We start from the raw sequence: 13,610 nt of genomic DNA, 5'->3' as shown, positions 1-13,610 counted from the left end.
CATTGTGGGGAGTGGCAGAAGAACACCAGTGCAACTGTTTTATAGGCTTTGCAGTTGTTGGTCTAGTTGGGCCTGCTTTGGCTTGGAGTTGGTCAAGCTGAGTATGCCGTTTGCTGGGTGGGAGCAAAAGCCACGGGCGGGAGGAGCAGGGGCTAGAGCTGGGGGGGCAGAGGGTGTGAAGCGGAGCAAGGCTCCTTCTGCGACCTGGGGCCGGGTTGCTCCACGTCCCCTGCCGGTCCGGCCCGCTAATCGCCGGGTGCAAAGCTACGGGAAGGGGCGGGGTCACGTGGCCGGTGCCGCCCTCTCCTCCCGGCGCCCGGTACTGGCCCCACCTGAGCGCGAGGGGCTGGGTCAAACACGTGCTTGGGGGGCTGCTAGGACGCGCTCCCCGCCCCCGAGGGAGCGCGCGGGACAGGCACGTGCTGACTGGGGGGGCGGGTACTCGGGTCACGTGCGCAGCAGCTGGCTGCGGCGAGGTCACATGACAAGGGGGACGCGGTCACATGAGCGCCCCAAGATGGTGGCGGCCAAGCGGGCGCTGCCGTGGTTGGCGGCCTCGCTCCGCCCGGTGAGTGGCAGCCCCGCGGGCGGGGCGGCAGGGGGGGTCCCGGGCCCGGCCCTGCTCGAGCGCCGCCCAGCAGGCCTGTGGCCGCGGCCTTCCCGCGCCGGGCCCCTGCAGGGGACGGGCCACGCGGAGGGTTGCGGGGCCCGCGTGAGCCCCCCTCCGGCGGGCTGGCCCTTGTGGCGGCGGGGGAGGCCGGGCTTCGTTGCTGTGCGGATCTTCTGCCGCCTTCCCTCCCCGGCACCCCCTCGAGCCACAGGCCCCGCCCAAGCAGGGGTGTTAATCAGCTAAATCTCAGTTAACCGGTTAAACGGGACCCCGCTTCCCACCCACTGGGCTGCCAGCGCCGGCCCCCATCTCTGGGTCCCTCCACTCCCCGCCCGGGGTTGGAGACGTAGGGGGCTACTCACAGTGGTTAACTGTTCATATCCCTATACCCAGGCCTATCACAATCACTCAGATCCCTCCCCTCCATAGGCTCAGAAGGCAATTACAAAACACCCACATTTATTTTTTGTTTTAAAAGGCCTCATGCTTTTGGGGATTGACTCGTTATTTTTTGAATGTTTGGGATCAACGGTACTCTGATGCCTTTTCTTTGTTCTCTAGTACGTGAAACAACGGTAGACACTGTTAATGTTAAGAAAAACATGAAAAAATGTTGTCCTGTGTGGTTTGTAACAGGTCTTTTCCCACTCTTCTGTGTAGATCAGCTGTACAGCAGCTGGCTCCCTTCCTAAACAAGTGAAAATAGTTGAAGTTGGCCCCAGAGATGGACTGCAGAATGAAAAAGTAAGGGACTCTGCTCTCTGTGCCTGGCTTATGATAGAGAAGATGTTGTAATAACTTTTTGGTTTAATGTTTGAACACTTGTAAGTCTGCTGTTTCAGCACTGCCTGTGTTACTTGATTTTCCTAGTCAGAAGTTTTTTTATCTCTCTGTCTACTCCTTCCCAAAATCCTGTTACTTTTTTTTTAACTTTCAATGTGTTTATTGCCACATAAATAGCCAAATGTGTTTTGTTGATTAATCCATTTGCCCTTATTTCTTGAGTCATTCTCTTAAATCAGTCAGCCTAATTTAATTTGTTATAACTCCCCTGTGTATTTGAGAAGATCATATATTTAACTCACAGGTGAGCTTATCTTATATTTGTATCACACCTTGTGTTGAACTAGAATTCCCTCTAGTATTTGTAATGGATTTTAGTGTGTGCTGCTGCAGGAGGATAATTTGCTGATGTCCTGGTCCTGCAAAGAATTAATCACATGCACAGTATTGTGCACCTTAGTAACATCATTGTCCTCAGTGAGTTTGCCTGTGTATGTAAATGGAAGCTTTATTAAGGTTTAATATCTAGTGTAAATTACATTCCTGAGAACACACAACTGAGACACATGCAAGGCTGGTAAGCCAAGAGGGGTTATAGTCTGTTTTACGTCAGTTGCTTTGTTTACCTGTTACAAAATCTACTCAGCACTGAACAGTGTGTGAAGGGTAAAGTCTGTGCAATCTCTGCAGCAAGAGTGAGAGGCTTGGTATAGCAAAAATTCCATTGTTTGCTTTTGGGAAAGAGCTGTGTTTTGTGCCTGATGCTGGAGAGCTCCAATTTGTTGTGGTGATGCGTAGCTGGGGTATGTCCCCTATAAAGGAGGAAATGAGACTGCCTTTCAGCCATTCAACCAGAGGCAATTGCAGTGCACAAAATGAAGGGAGATCCTACATGTACCATGACTACACTTACTAATGGCTGTTAACTCAGCTGTAGCTGAACTCATTGCTGCCTAGCTAGACAAAGGCTCAAGCCTGGCTCTTCTGACTTGCTTATCTTGTGCTTTAGGTCCTGTCCGCAGAGGACAGTGTATTATAAACCCATTCAGCCACATCTAACAGCCATAATTAAATACAATTGCTTTGGCTGTGTACATAGTGGCTTTGTTTCAGTGGGAATTTAGAGCAGTCTGCTCCATGCAAAATTGAGCCCTTAATTATCTGTGTTATTGGCTTCTACTTCTGAGGCTGTTCCATACGACCATGGCTCAAGTGTTTACTAGCAACAGAGTGAAACCGATAAGTATTGTTAAAAAAAAAAATCCAGATTCTGAATTGTACAATGCTTAGGAACTCATAGAATAAAACATCACATTTTTCTTAAAGACTGTGTTATCTAGTGTGAGTGTGAGAGACACACTGTCTGTCTGTTTCTTCAAGAACTCATGCTAAATGGTAAGATCTAGGCCCACGAAATTTGGTATGCAGCTTCCTCTTAGCATAACTTAAAACAAAGTCAGGGTTTGATCGCCAGGAAAATGGAAAGTGATGGGTCTGCTAGTAGGGACAGTGATACTGTCCAGGGACCACAGGGGGGGAAGCAGTGGGCCAGAGATGGGGTCTGGGACAGGCATAACCCCATTGGGGCGGTGGAGAAAGGGACAGCTGTCTTCACCTATATATTTGAGAGAGTTTGCCTGTTTGTGTGTCTGTCTGTCTCCCTCCCAGCAGCCATGGAGAGGCATTTCTCACCTGACATCAAGTTGCTGCAGTGAGAGGGGGCTGGAGTTGTCCTGTTTCCCCAGAGCAGCCTATATGCTGAACCCCTCATTCCCAGCCCCACCCCAGAGCAATGATTTAAATAAAGAAAACCAAAAATTATTTGTTAAGGACCCAAGCAATGTCAGGTAAATCCTCTAGTAATAGATAACAGAACAAATCCTTTAATAAAGTAGATCTCTTTATCACTCTTAGTTTCTTTGGAGAAAGGAATATTTCAACAGATGTATAATATTTTGCTATTACATTTGTTGTGAAGTAACTTTAATCTAGGGATGTTTCTCTTTTCTTCCCTATAGAATATCGTTCCTACACAGGTGAAAATCAGCTTAATTAATATGCTGTCTGAAACAGGACTCCCGGTCATAGAGACTACCAGCTTTGTGTCTCCCAGATGGGTTCCTCAGGTCAGTAGCTGGGATTACTTGGGTTTCTGTGTAATGAGAAACTGGATTTCAATATGACTGCAGAAAGTTAACTGTTAAGGTTTTCTTTAACATCATTCAATATGGTCTTAAATGTTCCTGATTCTGGAATAACTTAGCATTGCTTCACTGGCCTATTCTCTCTTAGATCGCGTATAGCATTTATCATGATAGGTCCTATCAACTCCAATCAAGGGTTAAGGCCTTATTACGCAGAACACTGTGTTCACACATATCAAAGACTCCCTGTCCCAAAGAGCTGGAGACCAAGTATAAGACAAGAGGTGTCAGTGGCGTGCAGGAGCATAAGGTGATAATGAGACAGTTATGACTGGTGAAATAATAGGATAGACCAGAGCGTCCCTGTGAACCCCAATGAAGGCCAAATTCAGATTCAAATGGAAACAAACAAAAAGCACGAGAGAGCCCCTCTTTGAGTGGATGACTTTAAGTGACCACTTGAAAATATCCCCAAGGTTTCCAGTATAATTTTGTTTGGCCTTTAAAGAGCCATCTCTCTACGTTCTTGATTTTTGCTAGTCTCTTGGGAGTCTCAGACGTGGTGTAAAGGAGCTTTTTTCGCTCGCTGGATAAATAACGTGTTTGTATTTTCTAAAGATTTTTCTCCGTTTGCTGGTTAGATGGCTGATCACACAGAAGTCTTGCAGGGAATTCAGAGATTTCCTGGTGTTGGCTACCCAGTACTGACACCTAATCTTAAAGGATTTCAAACAGCGGTAAGAGAAATATGTTTGTGTTTTGGGTCAAGCTCTCTAGAGTTTTGGTGGGCAACCTGCGGCCCCTGAGATATTTTTTTAACTATTGCCCAAATGCAAGGTTGTCAGATTCTGCTGGTTTCTGTCTAGTTTTTTCCTTCTGGTGTTACTAATGTGACATGCACGTGAAGTGAGATGTGTGCTGATTGCACACAACATTGACTGAGAGAGCTGTGCTCTGCATCCAGTCGAAGTGCCGCACACCCTACGAATTCTAAGTATGCAATCATAGGCGACCAAATGACCCTATTCCAGGTAGGGATGTAGTAGTGTAGTTCATTAAGTTATAAGCAAAAGCTTATAGGTTAATGCTATAGACTACAGGCATTTCCCTCCCTCTGCCAGTACATTTTTTAGCAGGCTGGCCAGCAGCCTGACTCAGTCCTGGCTTGCGATGAGTCCAGAACCTACCCCTGCTGCGGCTCTGCATTTCAAGTATATTAAGAGCCACGTGAGAAGACAGGCCAGCTCAGTTCTGGCTCGTGCCGGGTCTGGGAGGTCAGACACCACACCCCCCACCCGCCGACAGGGGCTGCTGCCACTCAGCGCTGCTGCCTATTTCATAGAAGCAGCAGCACAGGGCGACAGGCAGCCGGTCTGCAAGGGGAGCTGGTTTTTAAACTGGCTTCCCTCACACACTAGCTCTTACCTGGCACCCTGCACTGCTGCCTCTGATACACTGGCTGCTGGCCCCGCCCCTGGGGACTATAGAATAGTTGACTGACCGATAACATTTCATGAGGTTACTCACTATTCAATTCACCGATATTTCACATCCCTAATCCTGGGAGACCATCTTGGTTACGACAGTTGTGCAGCCCACTGAGATGAAAGAGGTCACTCTTGTGGCCTCCTCACTAGCCTTAGTTGCTCATGGCTACTCTAGTGCGTTATGCATGTCATTGTCCAGATGGGAGCCCTTCATACAAGGGGGAGATATGTAGAAATTGTACTTTATAACTTTTCTTCTGATTTCTTTACTCCAATGTTGGAAAGAGCTTGTGTAGTTTATCTAAAGAGGAACTTTTCTAGTGGGGAACTTAATATGCCACTTACAATGCAAAAATGAGTTCTTCATTCCCAGCCCACCCCCACTTCTGGTGATCAGCAGTGGTATTTCTGTCTAAACAAGCCTTTCTGTCCCACAGCTGAACTTCAGCTCCCCCTTGATCCCGTGGAAGTGGCTTTACTATTGGATTTACGGGTCTGCAGTCATTTCCTTGACAAGCTCACATGTCTCAAACCAAAGAGAATGTTTTTTCTGTGGAATGAATTGCGATGAGAATCTGGTCTCTCAGGGATTCCATTAAAGACAATTAAAGGCAATTCCATTAAAGACAGGAGGCTTTAGAAATTGCAACAGGTCTACTGCGCATGGCTGACAAAGAAATGTAGGGGGTTTTCGAACACACTATACAAAATGTGAAAAATTCTCTCTAGGGGAGAATAAATTTTAAAATGGCAAATCCTATAACGCCAGTAACTTCAGTAGAATAAGTAATGATCTGTAGCTCTATCCCTTCAGCACATATCTGTTGCTGGCACAGGCTGGTACAGCAGCACAAATTTCATCCTGTTCAGGTTACTGCTGATACATACTTGTTTGGCAAAACTGGGCGTGGCAGCATTACCACATGGCTCTAGCTGTGCTGGGCAGGGATCTGAGCTCCACAGCAAGTCATGGAAGTATAACAAGGGGAACAGTGACTTGTCCAGAGCAGCCAGTGATAACATTGAGCTTAACAGTTTGGTGCTGAGTCAGTGGGAACTGGGGTCTGTTCATAGGATTAGAAGCCAGTGATGATGCGCAGCACCTTGCAGGACCAGACCTTTCACAAATGCTTTATTAACAAGAGCCATGAGTCCTTCTGTTCTTTCCCATCTCCACATTGGAAGGTGGCAGCGGGGGCCAAAGAGGTGTCTGTCTTTGGAGCAGCCTCTGAGCTCTTCACGAAGAAGAACATTAACTGCTCCATAGAGGAGAGTTTGCAGAGGTTTGGTGAAGTGGTGCATGCGGCAGGAGCGGCCAGTATTCCAGTCAGAGGGTAAGAGAGACCAGTTTGTTACCCTGTGGTAAGGCTGTCAGACCATACTTGAGAAGTAAAGCTACTGGGGCACGGGCAGGCTGGAAGCTAATATGGTTGGCCACTTTGATAGTATGAATGATGACCACTTGAGTGTACTGGTTTGGAGCCATTCCTGTAGCAGCTGAAACAGTGCAGCCTCAGACCATACTCCCATCCCGTTTGCAGTTCATGACCCACCTTGAATTCCCAGGAGCAGACGAGTGGGATTCTCTCTTTTTATGCTCATTTTATTTACTTTGCTTCCTGTTCTCCTGAGCCAGCCAGGAAATGGCAATATTAGACACAGCTGTGAAAGAGACATTGATTTCCTGGAAGTGGGATAGAAAAATGCATCAGACTTTTTCTTTCTTTCTTTCTTTCTTTCTTTCTTTCTTTCTTTCTTTCTTTCTTTCTTTCTTTCTTTCTTTCTTTCTTTCTTTCTTTCTTTCTTTCTTTCTTTCTTTCTTTCTTTCTTTCTTTCTTTCTTTCTTCATATCATTGAATCGCTCTGAGCAGAGCTTTCAAAGTCCTTCTTTCTCATTCCTTGTCCCCTTTGGTGCTGACTGCATGACTGGGGAAACAAAAGAAGCCAAATCCTTTTTCACTGAACAAATGCCTTAATTGAGTCATCTTCATTTCTTCTCCAGTGGTGAAAACACCTGAGGTCCTAGCTAGGAGTTCAGCAGGTGATTGGGTCTCTCACATTTGGTTCTCTCAGTGCTCTGTGAATGCATGTGAATAGGTCTCCAGGTCGAGGAATAAAATCTCCCTTTCCCAGTGGAAAGCTGATTTCACCACTTTTAATCTTCAGTTTTCGTAATGTTTTAATCATACGTTGGGCTCTCAAAGGACCCAGAATTGCTTAGTTCTTGTACAAATGCTCCCTGTATGAAGGTCCCTGAGTGAAGTATGAATCGTTTAGCAAAGTGCCCCATCCCAGTAGGGGCTGCCTGTTCCTTTGTGCAGAGGGGATTATTATCAAAAGTCTGTGTCCACAGAATTCCACCCTTTGGCTTTTGGAAAACTAATAGAAATTTCGGTTTATTTAGAATGCAGCATGAACCATGACTGACTTAGCCCCCCTTCCCCTCCAGTTTCCCTGATAATCTCACACTTTAACTGCAGGTATGTCTCTTGTGTTCTTGGCTGTCCCTATGAAGGAAAAATTGCACCTGCTAAAGTGGCAGAAGTGAGTACATCCGATCCGCTGTACACTTGGGACAAGAATCAAGTGCCCCTACGCTGCTAGGAGTTTGCTTTTTGGATGAGGCAGAATAAATTCTGTTGACCACATCTCTCACCAAGAATTAGGCATGTTCTTGCCAATTGCCAGCTCAGTGAGGAAGAGAATGCTGAGACAGATTTAACTGGCAGTGCTATTCATCACTTGTCCTCAACAATGCATATGTTTTTGGGTGTGGTCTAATGATTGCCATGTTCTACCCCAGAGGCAGCTGCATTTTTAGGGAAAGAGAAATAATCCCTCTTAAGCTTATTTCTTAATTTGAAGAGTGGTTTGAGATCCTAATACCAAATCTGTTTCTCATTAAGTATGTCATTTTGGGGGCAGGTATCCAAGAAGATGTATTCAATGGGATGCTACGAGATTTCTCTGGGTGACACCATTGGCGTTGGGACCCCTGGGAGCATGAAGGAAATGCTCTCTGCTGTTGTGAAAGAGATACCCATTGGGGCCCTTGCTGTACACTGCCATGATACTTACGGGCAGGCTCTTGCCAACATTTTAGTAGCACTTCAGGTAAGTTTTTTCCTCTGCTTCAGTGAATGATATCTATTGCTTCATGGGGTTTGTCTCCCTTCATGTGCTGAGGTTGTATATAAACATGAGCTGTAAGGGAAAACTGAAAGAATTGGGTTTGTTTAGTTTAGAAAAGATAAGACTGAGAGGGGATATGATAGCAGCTTTCAAGTACCTAAAAGGTGTCACAAGGAAGAGGAAGAAAAATTGTTCTCCTTGGCCTCTGAGGATAAGACAAGAAGCAATGGGCTTAAATTGCAGCAAGGGAGGTTTAGGCTGGACATTAGGAAAAAGTTCCTACCTGTCACAGTGATTAAGCACTGGAATAAATTGCCTAAGAAGGTTGTTGAATCTCCATCATTGGAGATATTGAATAACAGGTTTGACAGACATCTGTCAAAGATGATCTAGATTGGGGTGGGCAAGAGGTGGCTAGTTGGCCGGAGGCGGCCCGCCAAGCTGCCAGATTCAGTCTGTGGTTCCCTTGCCAACACCCTTTCTACTAGAGTTGCCAGGTGTCTAGTATTGACCCGGAAAGTCCAGTATTTTTGTCCCCTGTCCAGTAAAAAATTTAGGAGTCCGGTATTTTCTGAAATGTCTAGTATTTTCTGATTTCCTCCTCTTCCCCCGCCCCCCCAGCCAGGAGGCGAAAATACCGGACGCCTGGCAACCCTATGACACACTCAGCAACTGGGCCCGGCGCCCCCAGACTCCCTGCTTACCTGGTTCTGCAGGGAAGCTGTGTTCTGGCTCCATGAAGAAAACAAAATGGCTGCTGGCAAAAAGCCTAAAGAACTGAAGTCTTCCCTGGGTCTTAGTGCTCAACCTCTCCCTTCTTGCTATCCCTATTCTGACTCTGCAGGCACTTAAAGCTGTTTTAATGCTGTTTTATTTTTTATTTTTTTGCTCAGGTTTTTTTTCTCAACAGCTTTGGTCTCCCCCCCTTTTTTTCCCTCCACAGAATTTTTTCCCCTGTGTGTGGGTGGGTGGGTGGTGTGTTTTGTTTTTTGTGGGGGCGGTGGGAGTGTTCGGTATTTTTGGGTAAACCATCTGGCAATCCTACTTATTACAGAGCAGGGGCAGCCACTTTGAAGAACAGGCTGCTAATTGCTCTGCAAACTGGGCAGGGAGGGAAATGTTCATGGGGTGTTCCCGCCCTCTAGCAAAATCTCCAAACTTCCATTGGCCAGTTTCCGGCCAATAGGAGCTGAGAAATTTTGCTGAAGGCAGGAGCAGCAAATTAAGCCCCCTCATTCCCTGTGCTGGAGCAGAGCCATATGCAGAACAGCTCACAGGCAGGGAGTCTGCAGAGCTGCTGGCAGGGAGCCTCTCAAGTAAGTGCCTCCCAGCCAGAGCCTGCTTCTGGCATCCCTCCCCTACTCTTCCCCCCAACTACCACCCAGATTCTCTGTATCCCCTCCCCCAACCTCCTCCAGGTCACAACCCCCTCCCAGACCCTGCACTCCCTCCTACATCCCTCCCCCAGGCCAGAATCCCCTCCTGCACACATACCCCTCCCTGGCCCTGCACCCCATTCCTCTGCTACACGTCACCACCCAAACCCTCTACACCCTCTTCCCCCTACTCCTGAGTCACAATTCCCTCCCAGACCCTGCGACCCCTGCTGCACCCTTCCTCCAGGCCAGAATCCTCTCCTGCACCCATAACCCCTCCTGGACCCTTCACCCCCTGCCCCAGATTATAATCCCCTCCTTGACTGAAACTCTCGGACCCCATACTCTCTTCTGCACCCCAATCCTCTGCCCCAGGCTCCCTTCTACACTCCACCTGTTGTCCCAGACCCCATGCCTCTCCACAGAAGTGCGGCCCTTGACCACTTTCCAAAATCTTGGAGTGCTCCTCCCCCCATTAAAAAGTATTGCCCAGCCCTGAGCTAGATGGTGCTTGGTCCTGCTGTGAGGGCAGGGGACTGGACTCGATGACCTCTGGAGGTCCCTTCCAGTTCTAGTGTTCTATGATTCTATATGCAAACCAAGAAAATCAGGCCGGGGAGGGTGAGAACTATCCCAAGTCCCCTAGTTGTGCCTTGGTGTGGTTGAGGTACACTCACACTGGGGTCTTTCACCTAGCGGTATCAGAGTCCTGTGTTGTGCTGTATTTTGTATGGGATGTGGGAACTGGATTCAGCATTCTTTGCATTTTCATTGAGAGCAGTACCTGAAACAAGCACTTGGGCAGTCAAGCTCTGTTCACGAATTATAACAACCTGTAAGTGCTGTAGCAGGGAGGGGTTAATAGCAGTTCATGGCATTGAGAGGGAGTTAATGGAGGAGCAATCATATGTGCAGATTAGTACAGGAAGTTTCTATCTGAACAGCCTTGGAATGGGCTGGCCTCGCGTGTGAGGTACAAGAGTGAAACGAGAGCACACTGGTTCTCTGGGCTGCATTAGGGACCGGACTGTCGGTTGCCTGCATTTGGCTGCATCTCCAGCACAGCTCACCCCTAGGAGCAAGGGCATAACCAGGGCTTTGTCCAAATGCCAGTTCAGTTCTTTATTAAATCTCTTCCCAGGCCAGAGGATGCTTGTGCCTCTGACCCAAACGTGAGCAGGGCCGTTGCTCTGGTGGGCTCAGAGCTGCAGACAGTTTTACAGACGCCTGTTTTGTATTCAGATGGGTGTGAGCGTGGTCGATTCCTCAGTTGCTGGTCTTGGAGGCTGCCCCTACGCACAAGGAGCATCGGGAAATGTAGCTACAGAAGATGTGGTGTACATGCTGCATGGCCTTGGGGTTCATACTGTAAGTACAGTGGGTTTGCAGGTGTCATGGTGCTGCCTGCTTGCGCTGCTGTCTCGAATGAGGCATCTGGGTTTAAATCAGGGCCTGAGGACTAGAGACTCTCTGGCTGGCAGACATGGCTTCCCTGTAGTCACATGGCTGTCACACAGACATAGCGAGGCTTTAGCTGGCTGAAAAGGGCCTTTGTGGTCTGTCACAGCAAAGGTAAGGGAGTGAATTGAAATCCATAAACCTAGCCTTAAAGTAGAGCCCTGCATAGCCACAGATAGTGGAGTGGATACCTGCACAAGACTCTCCCACACCCACCACTAGATGGAGGGGCAGGTGCCAGGGCCAGCCCCTGCACTGCCAGCAAGGAAAGGATGCAAGAAGTTGTGTCCTAAATCTCCCAGTGCTGCCCTGCCCAGCCACGCCCCGCCCCCTCCCCCCGCCTTTCCCTTCCCTGCAATGATCTGTCCAGCCTCTTCCCTGCTTGACTCTCCCCCATCCTAGCTCATTGTGCTCCCTGGCCCCTTCCCTCCAGATTTATTGTGCGGATAGAAGTACAATCTAGATTGCAGATTGGAGGAGTTGAGCCTGGCTGTTGCGGATTTATATGTTTATATCCACGCAGAGCTCTACTTTAAAGGAAACAGCCAGAAAACCCAGCCCACACTGAGCAATAAATAACAAGAGCCTATGCCACCTCTTTAGGAGTGCAAAAAGAAAAGAGGATGGTCAGGTCTGATCATTGTTCCAGCTTCAAAAGTCACTGTGCCCGTCCCCCGGCCCACTCCCTCTGGATTTAGCTTTCCTCTTTAATGATACTTTTGATCTTGAGCATCTCTTTCCCCCCTCTTTTCCCTGAGTGCATGCCACGTAATGCACCTGACGCTGTCAGAGTTGCCCAAGTAACCAACAGCCGTTCCAAAAGAGCATACCACTTTCCCACGCTGCCCTCCTCCCCATCTGGAATATGGTGGCATAGCTGTTGTGCAGTCCTCCCAGCAGGGGCATGTACAGATGGTCGTTGTGTTTCTGTCTTGTAAAGGGAGTGGATCTACAGAAGCTGATGGAGGCAGGTATGTTTATCTGCAAAGCACTGAACAGAAGAACCAGTTCAAAAGTGGCCCAGGCTTCCTGCAAACTGTGACACCGATCAGTTTTTCCTCTGACAAGTCAGTGAAGAAAGGATCAGTGAGGATGTGACCTTCTACCAATTTTAAATTTGCTGCCTTGTATTCCTTCTTGGGCCCAGACTATATAGTAAAATGTACAGAGAAATTAAACAAGAACGTTACAGCAGATCTAAATGAACATGTCATACGTCTTGAAAGAGAGAGAGGAGCTGACCTCTGACCGTGCCCTCAGGAAGCTTGCATCTGGAAGAGTAATGGATGCAACAGTTGTCTTTACACCAGCCATGGGCAACCTAAGCTAGTGAGTGGGCCACATGAGAGGTCCTCCTTCATCTCAGTGGGCCACAAGACTGTCATAGCCAAGATGGTCTCCGAGAGAATAGCTTTGCTACCTGGGCTTGTGTACCTAGCATTTGCAAGGGGTGCCGATGGAGCCATAGCAGCACTTTTGCTTCAGAGGACATGCATGGCTTTCAGTCAGTGTTGTGTGCAATCCACACCTCACTTCACATGCCCTTGCTTTGCGTGTGTGTCACTTGAGTAACACTACTAGGAAAATACTACAGGGACAGAAACCAGCAGAATCTGGCAATCCTGCGCATAGGCAATGGGGAAACAAAATATCTTGTGGGCCACACGCAGAACCCTGATGGGCCCCATGTGGCCCTTAGGCTGCAGGTTGCCCAGAATTTCTTTACACACAGAGAGAAGACCCTGTAGGCACCTTGGAAGCTACTTTGAGCTTTCTTGATGGGGGTCATGGTTTTATTTGTTTGAGGTTAACATGGAGCTCAGAAGAACATCAGCTCAGGGCAGTTACCACCTCCAAGAGGTCATCATGATAAGACTAACACTACAGTGCATCCCTTTAGAGCATGGACTTGTTCCAGCTTCTCAGAACTGCATGGAGCAATCCTCTCCTCTCATCACAAGCAAAAGCTGTGATGAAAAATACAAGGAAGCACTTTCATTCTATAAACTAGGGTGAATAGAAAGGGTGTGGGACCCAGTTTTGGATCTTTGCTCCTAATATTCAGTAATGGAGGATGTATGGGTCATAAGATGCTTTCTCAGATAATTTTCAGATGTGCTAGGGAAAGATACAGATTTAATTATCTGAAATATTAGAGTAGCAGAAATCTGATTGATTAAATGGGAGGGGAGAGAGAAAAAGAACTTAGTACTAAATGTGTAGCAGGAAATCCTATCAAGAGAACTACTTTGAGCCAGCATGATGATAGAAGAGGGGGGAAGAAATGCCTTATGGTTATTGAATTGCAGAGAAAATCTAGACCATCAGGGCAAGAAGAAATTAAACAGAAATAGCATCATTTCTGTAGCTAAGTTGAATTTCTCATACCAGCTAGACTTGTGGATCTCTTAGAATTGAACGAATGATTAAATGCCGCTTCATAAAAGTATAGATTATTGCAAATAGCCTGAGCCATGTAGTGCTAGCTCATGAGTGTCTGTCTATTGCATACTTTCCATAGGGATGATCTTTATGGCACCAACATTTTTTGGCAAACCCCTGGCCTTGTAAATACGTTGACTTGTGTAACATCAATAAATGGTGTTTAGAAGTGAGTGTC

The 13,610-nt window shown here is 47.5% G+C and overlaps 1 protein-coding gene across 1 annotated transcript; it reads left to right on the top strand.

Annotated features, from left to right (window-relative positions):
- Positions 1–413: 413 nt before the first annotated feature.
- On the top strand, positions 414–13,605 carry HMGCL (3-hydroxy-3-methylglutaryl-CoA lyase). The gene is made up of 9 exons (XM_006130485.5): positions 414–568; positions 1,271–1,354; positions 3,412–3,519; positions 4,179–4,274; positions 6,210–6,358; positions 7,505–7,568; positions 7,950–8,138; positions 10,775–10,900; positions 11,931–13,605. The coding sequence occupies exons 1-9, from the start codon at positions 482–484 to the stop codon at positions 12,030–12,032; spliced, it is 1,005 nt and encodes a 334-aa protein (XP_006130547.1). The 5' UTR covers positions 414–481; the 3' UTR covers positions 12,033–13,605.
- The last annotated feature ends 5 nt before the right edge of the window (positions 13,606–13,610 follow it).

This window comes from Pelodiscus sinensis, chromosome 26, assembly GCF_052426305.1.
Source record: "Pelodiscus sinensis isolate ZL-2025 chromosome 26, ASM5242630v1, whole genome shotgun sequence".
NCBI lineage: Eukaryota > Metazoa > Chordata > Testudines > Trionychidae > Pelodiscus > Pelodiscus sinensis.
This window is presented reverse-complemented; position numbering and strand designations above follow the sequence as displayed.

Excerpts from the sequence above, each read along its gene's own strand:
- HMGCL (XM_006130485.5), top strand. The coding sequence starts at position 482 with ATGACAAGGGGGACGCGGTCACATGAGCGCCCCAAGATGGTGGCGGCC. Across the intron at positions 4,275-6,209 it reads TTAAAGGATTTCAAACAGCG|GTGGCAGCGGGGGCCAAAGA; the intron begins GTAAGAGAAATA and ends CCACATTGGAAG. Across the intron at positions 10,901-11,930 it reads ATGGCCTTGGGGTTCATACT|GGAGTGGATCTACAGAAGCT; the intron begins GTAAGTACAGTG and ends TGTCTTGTAAAG.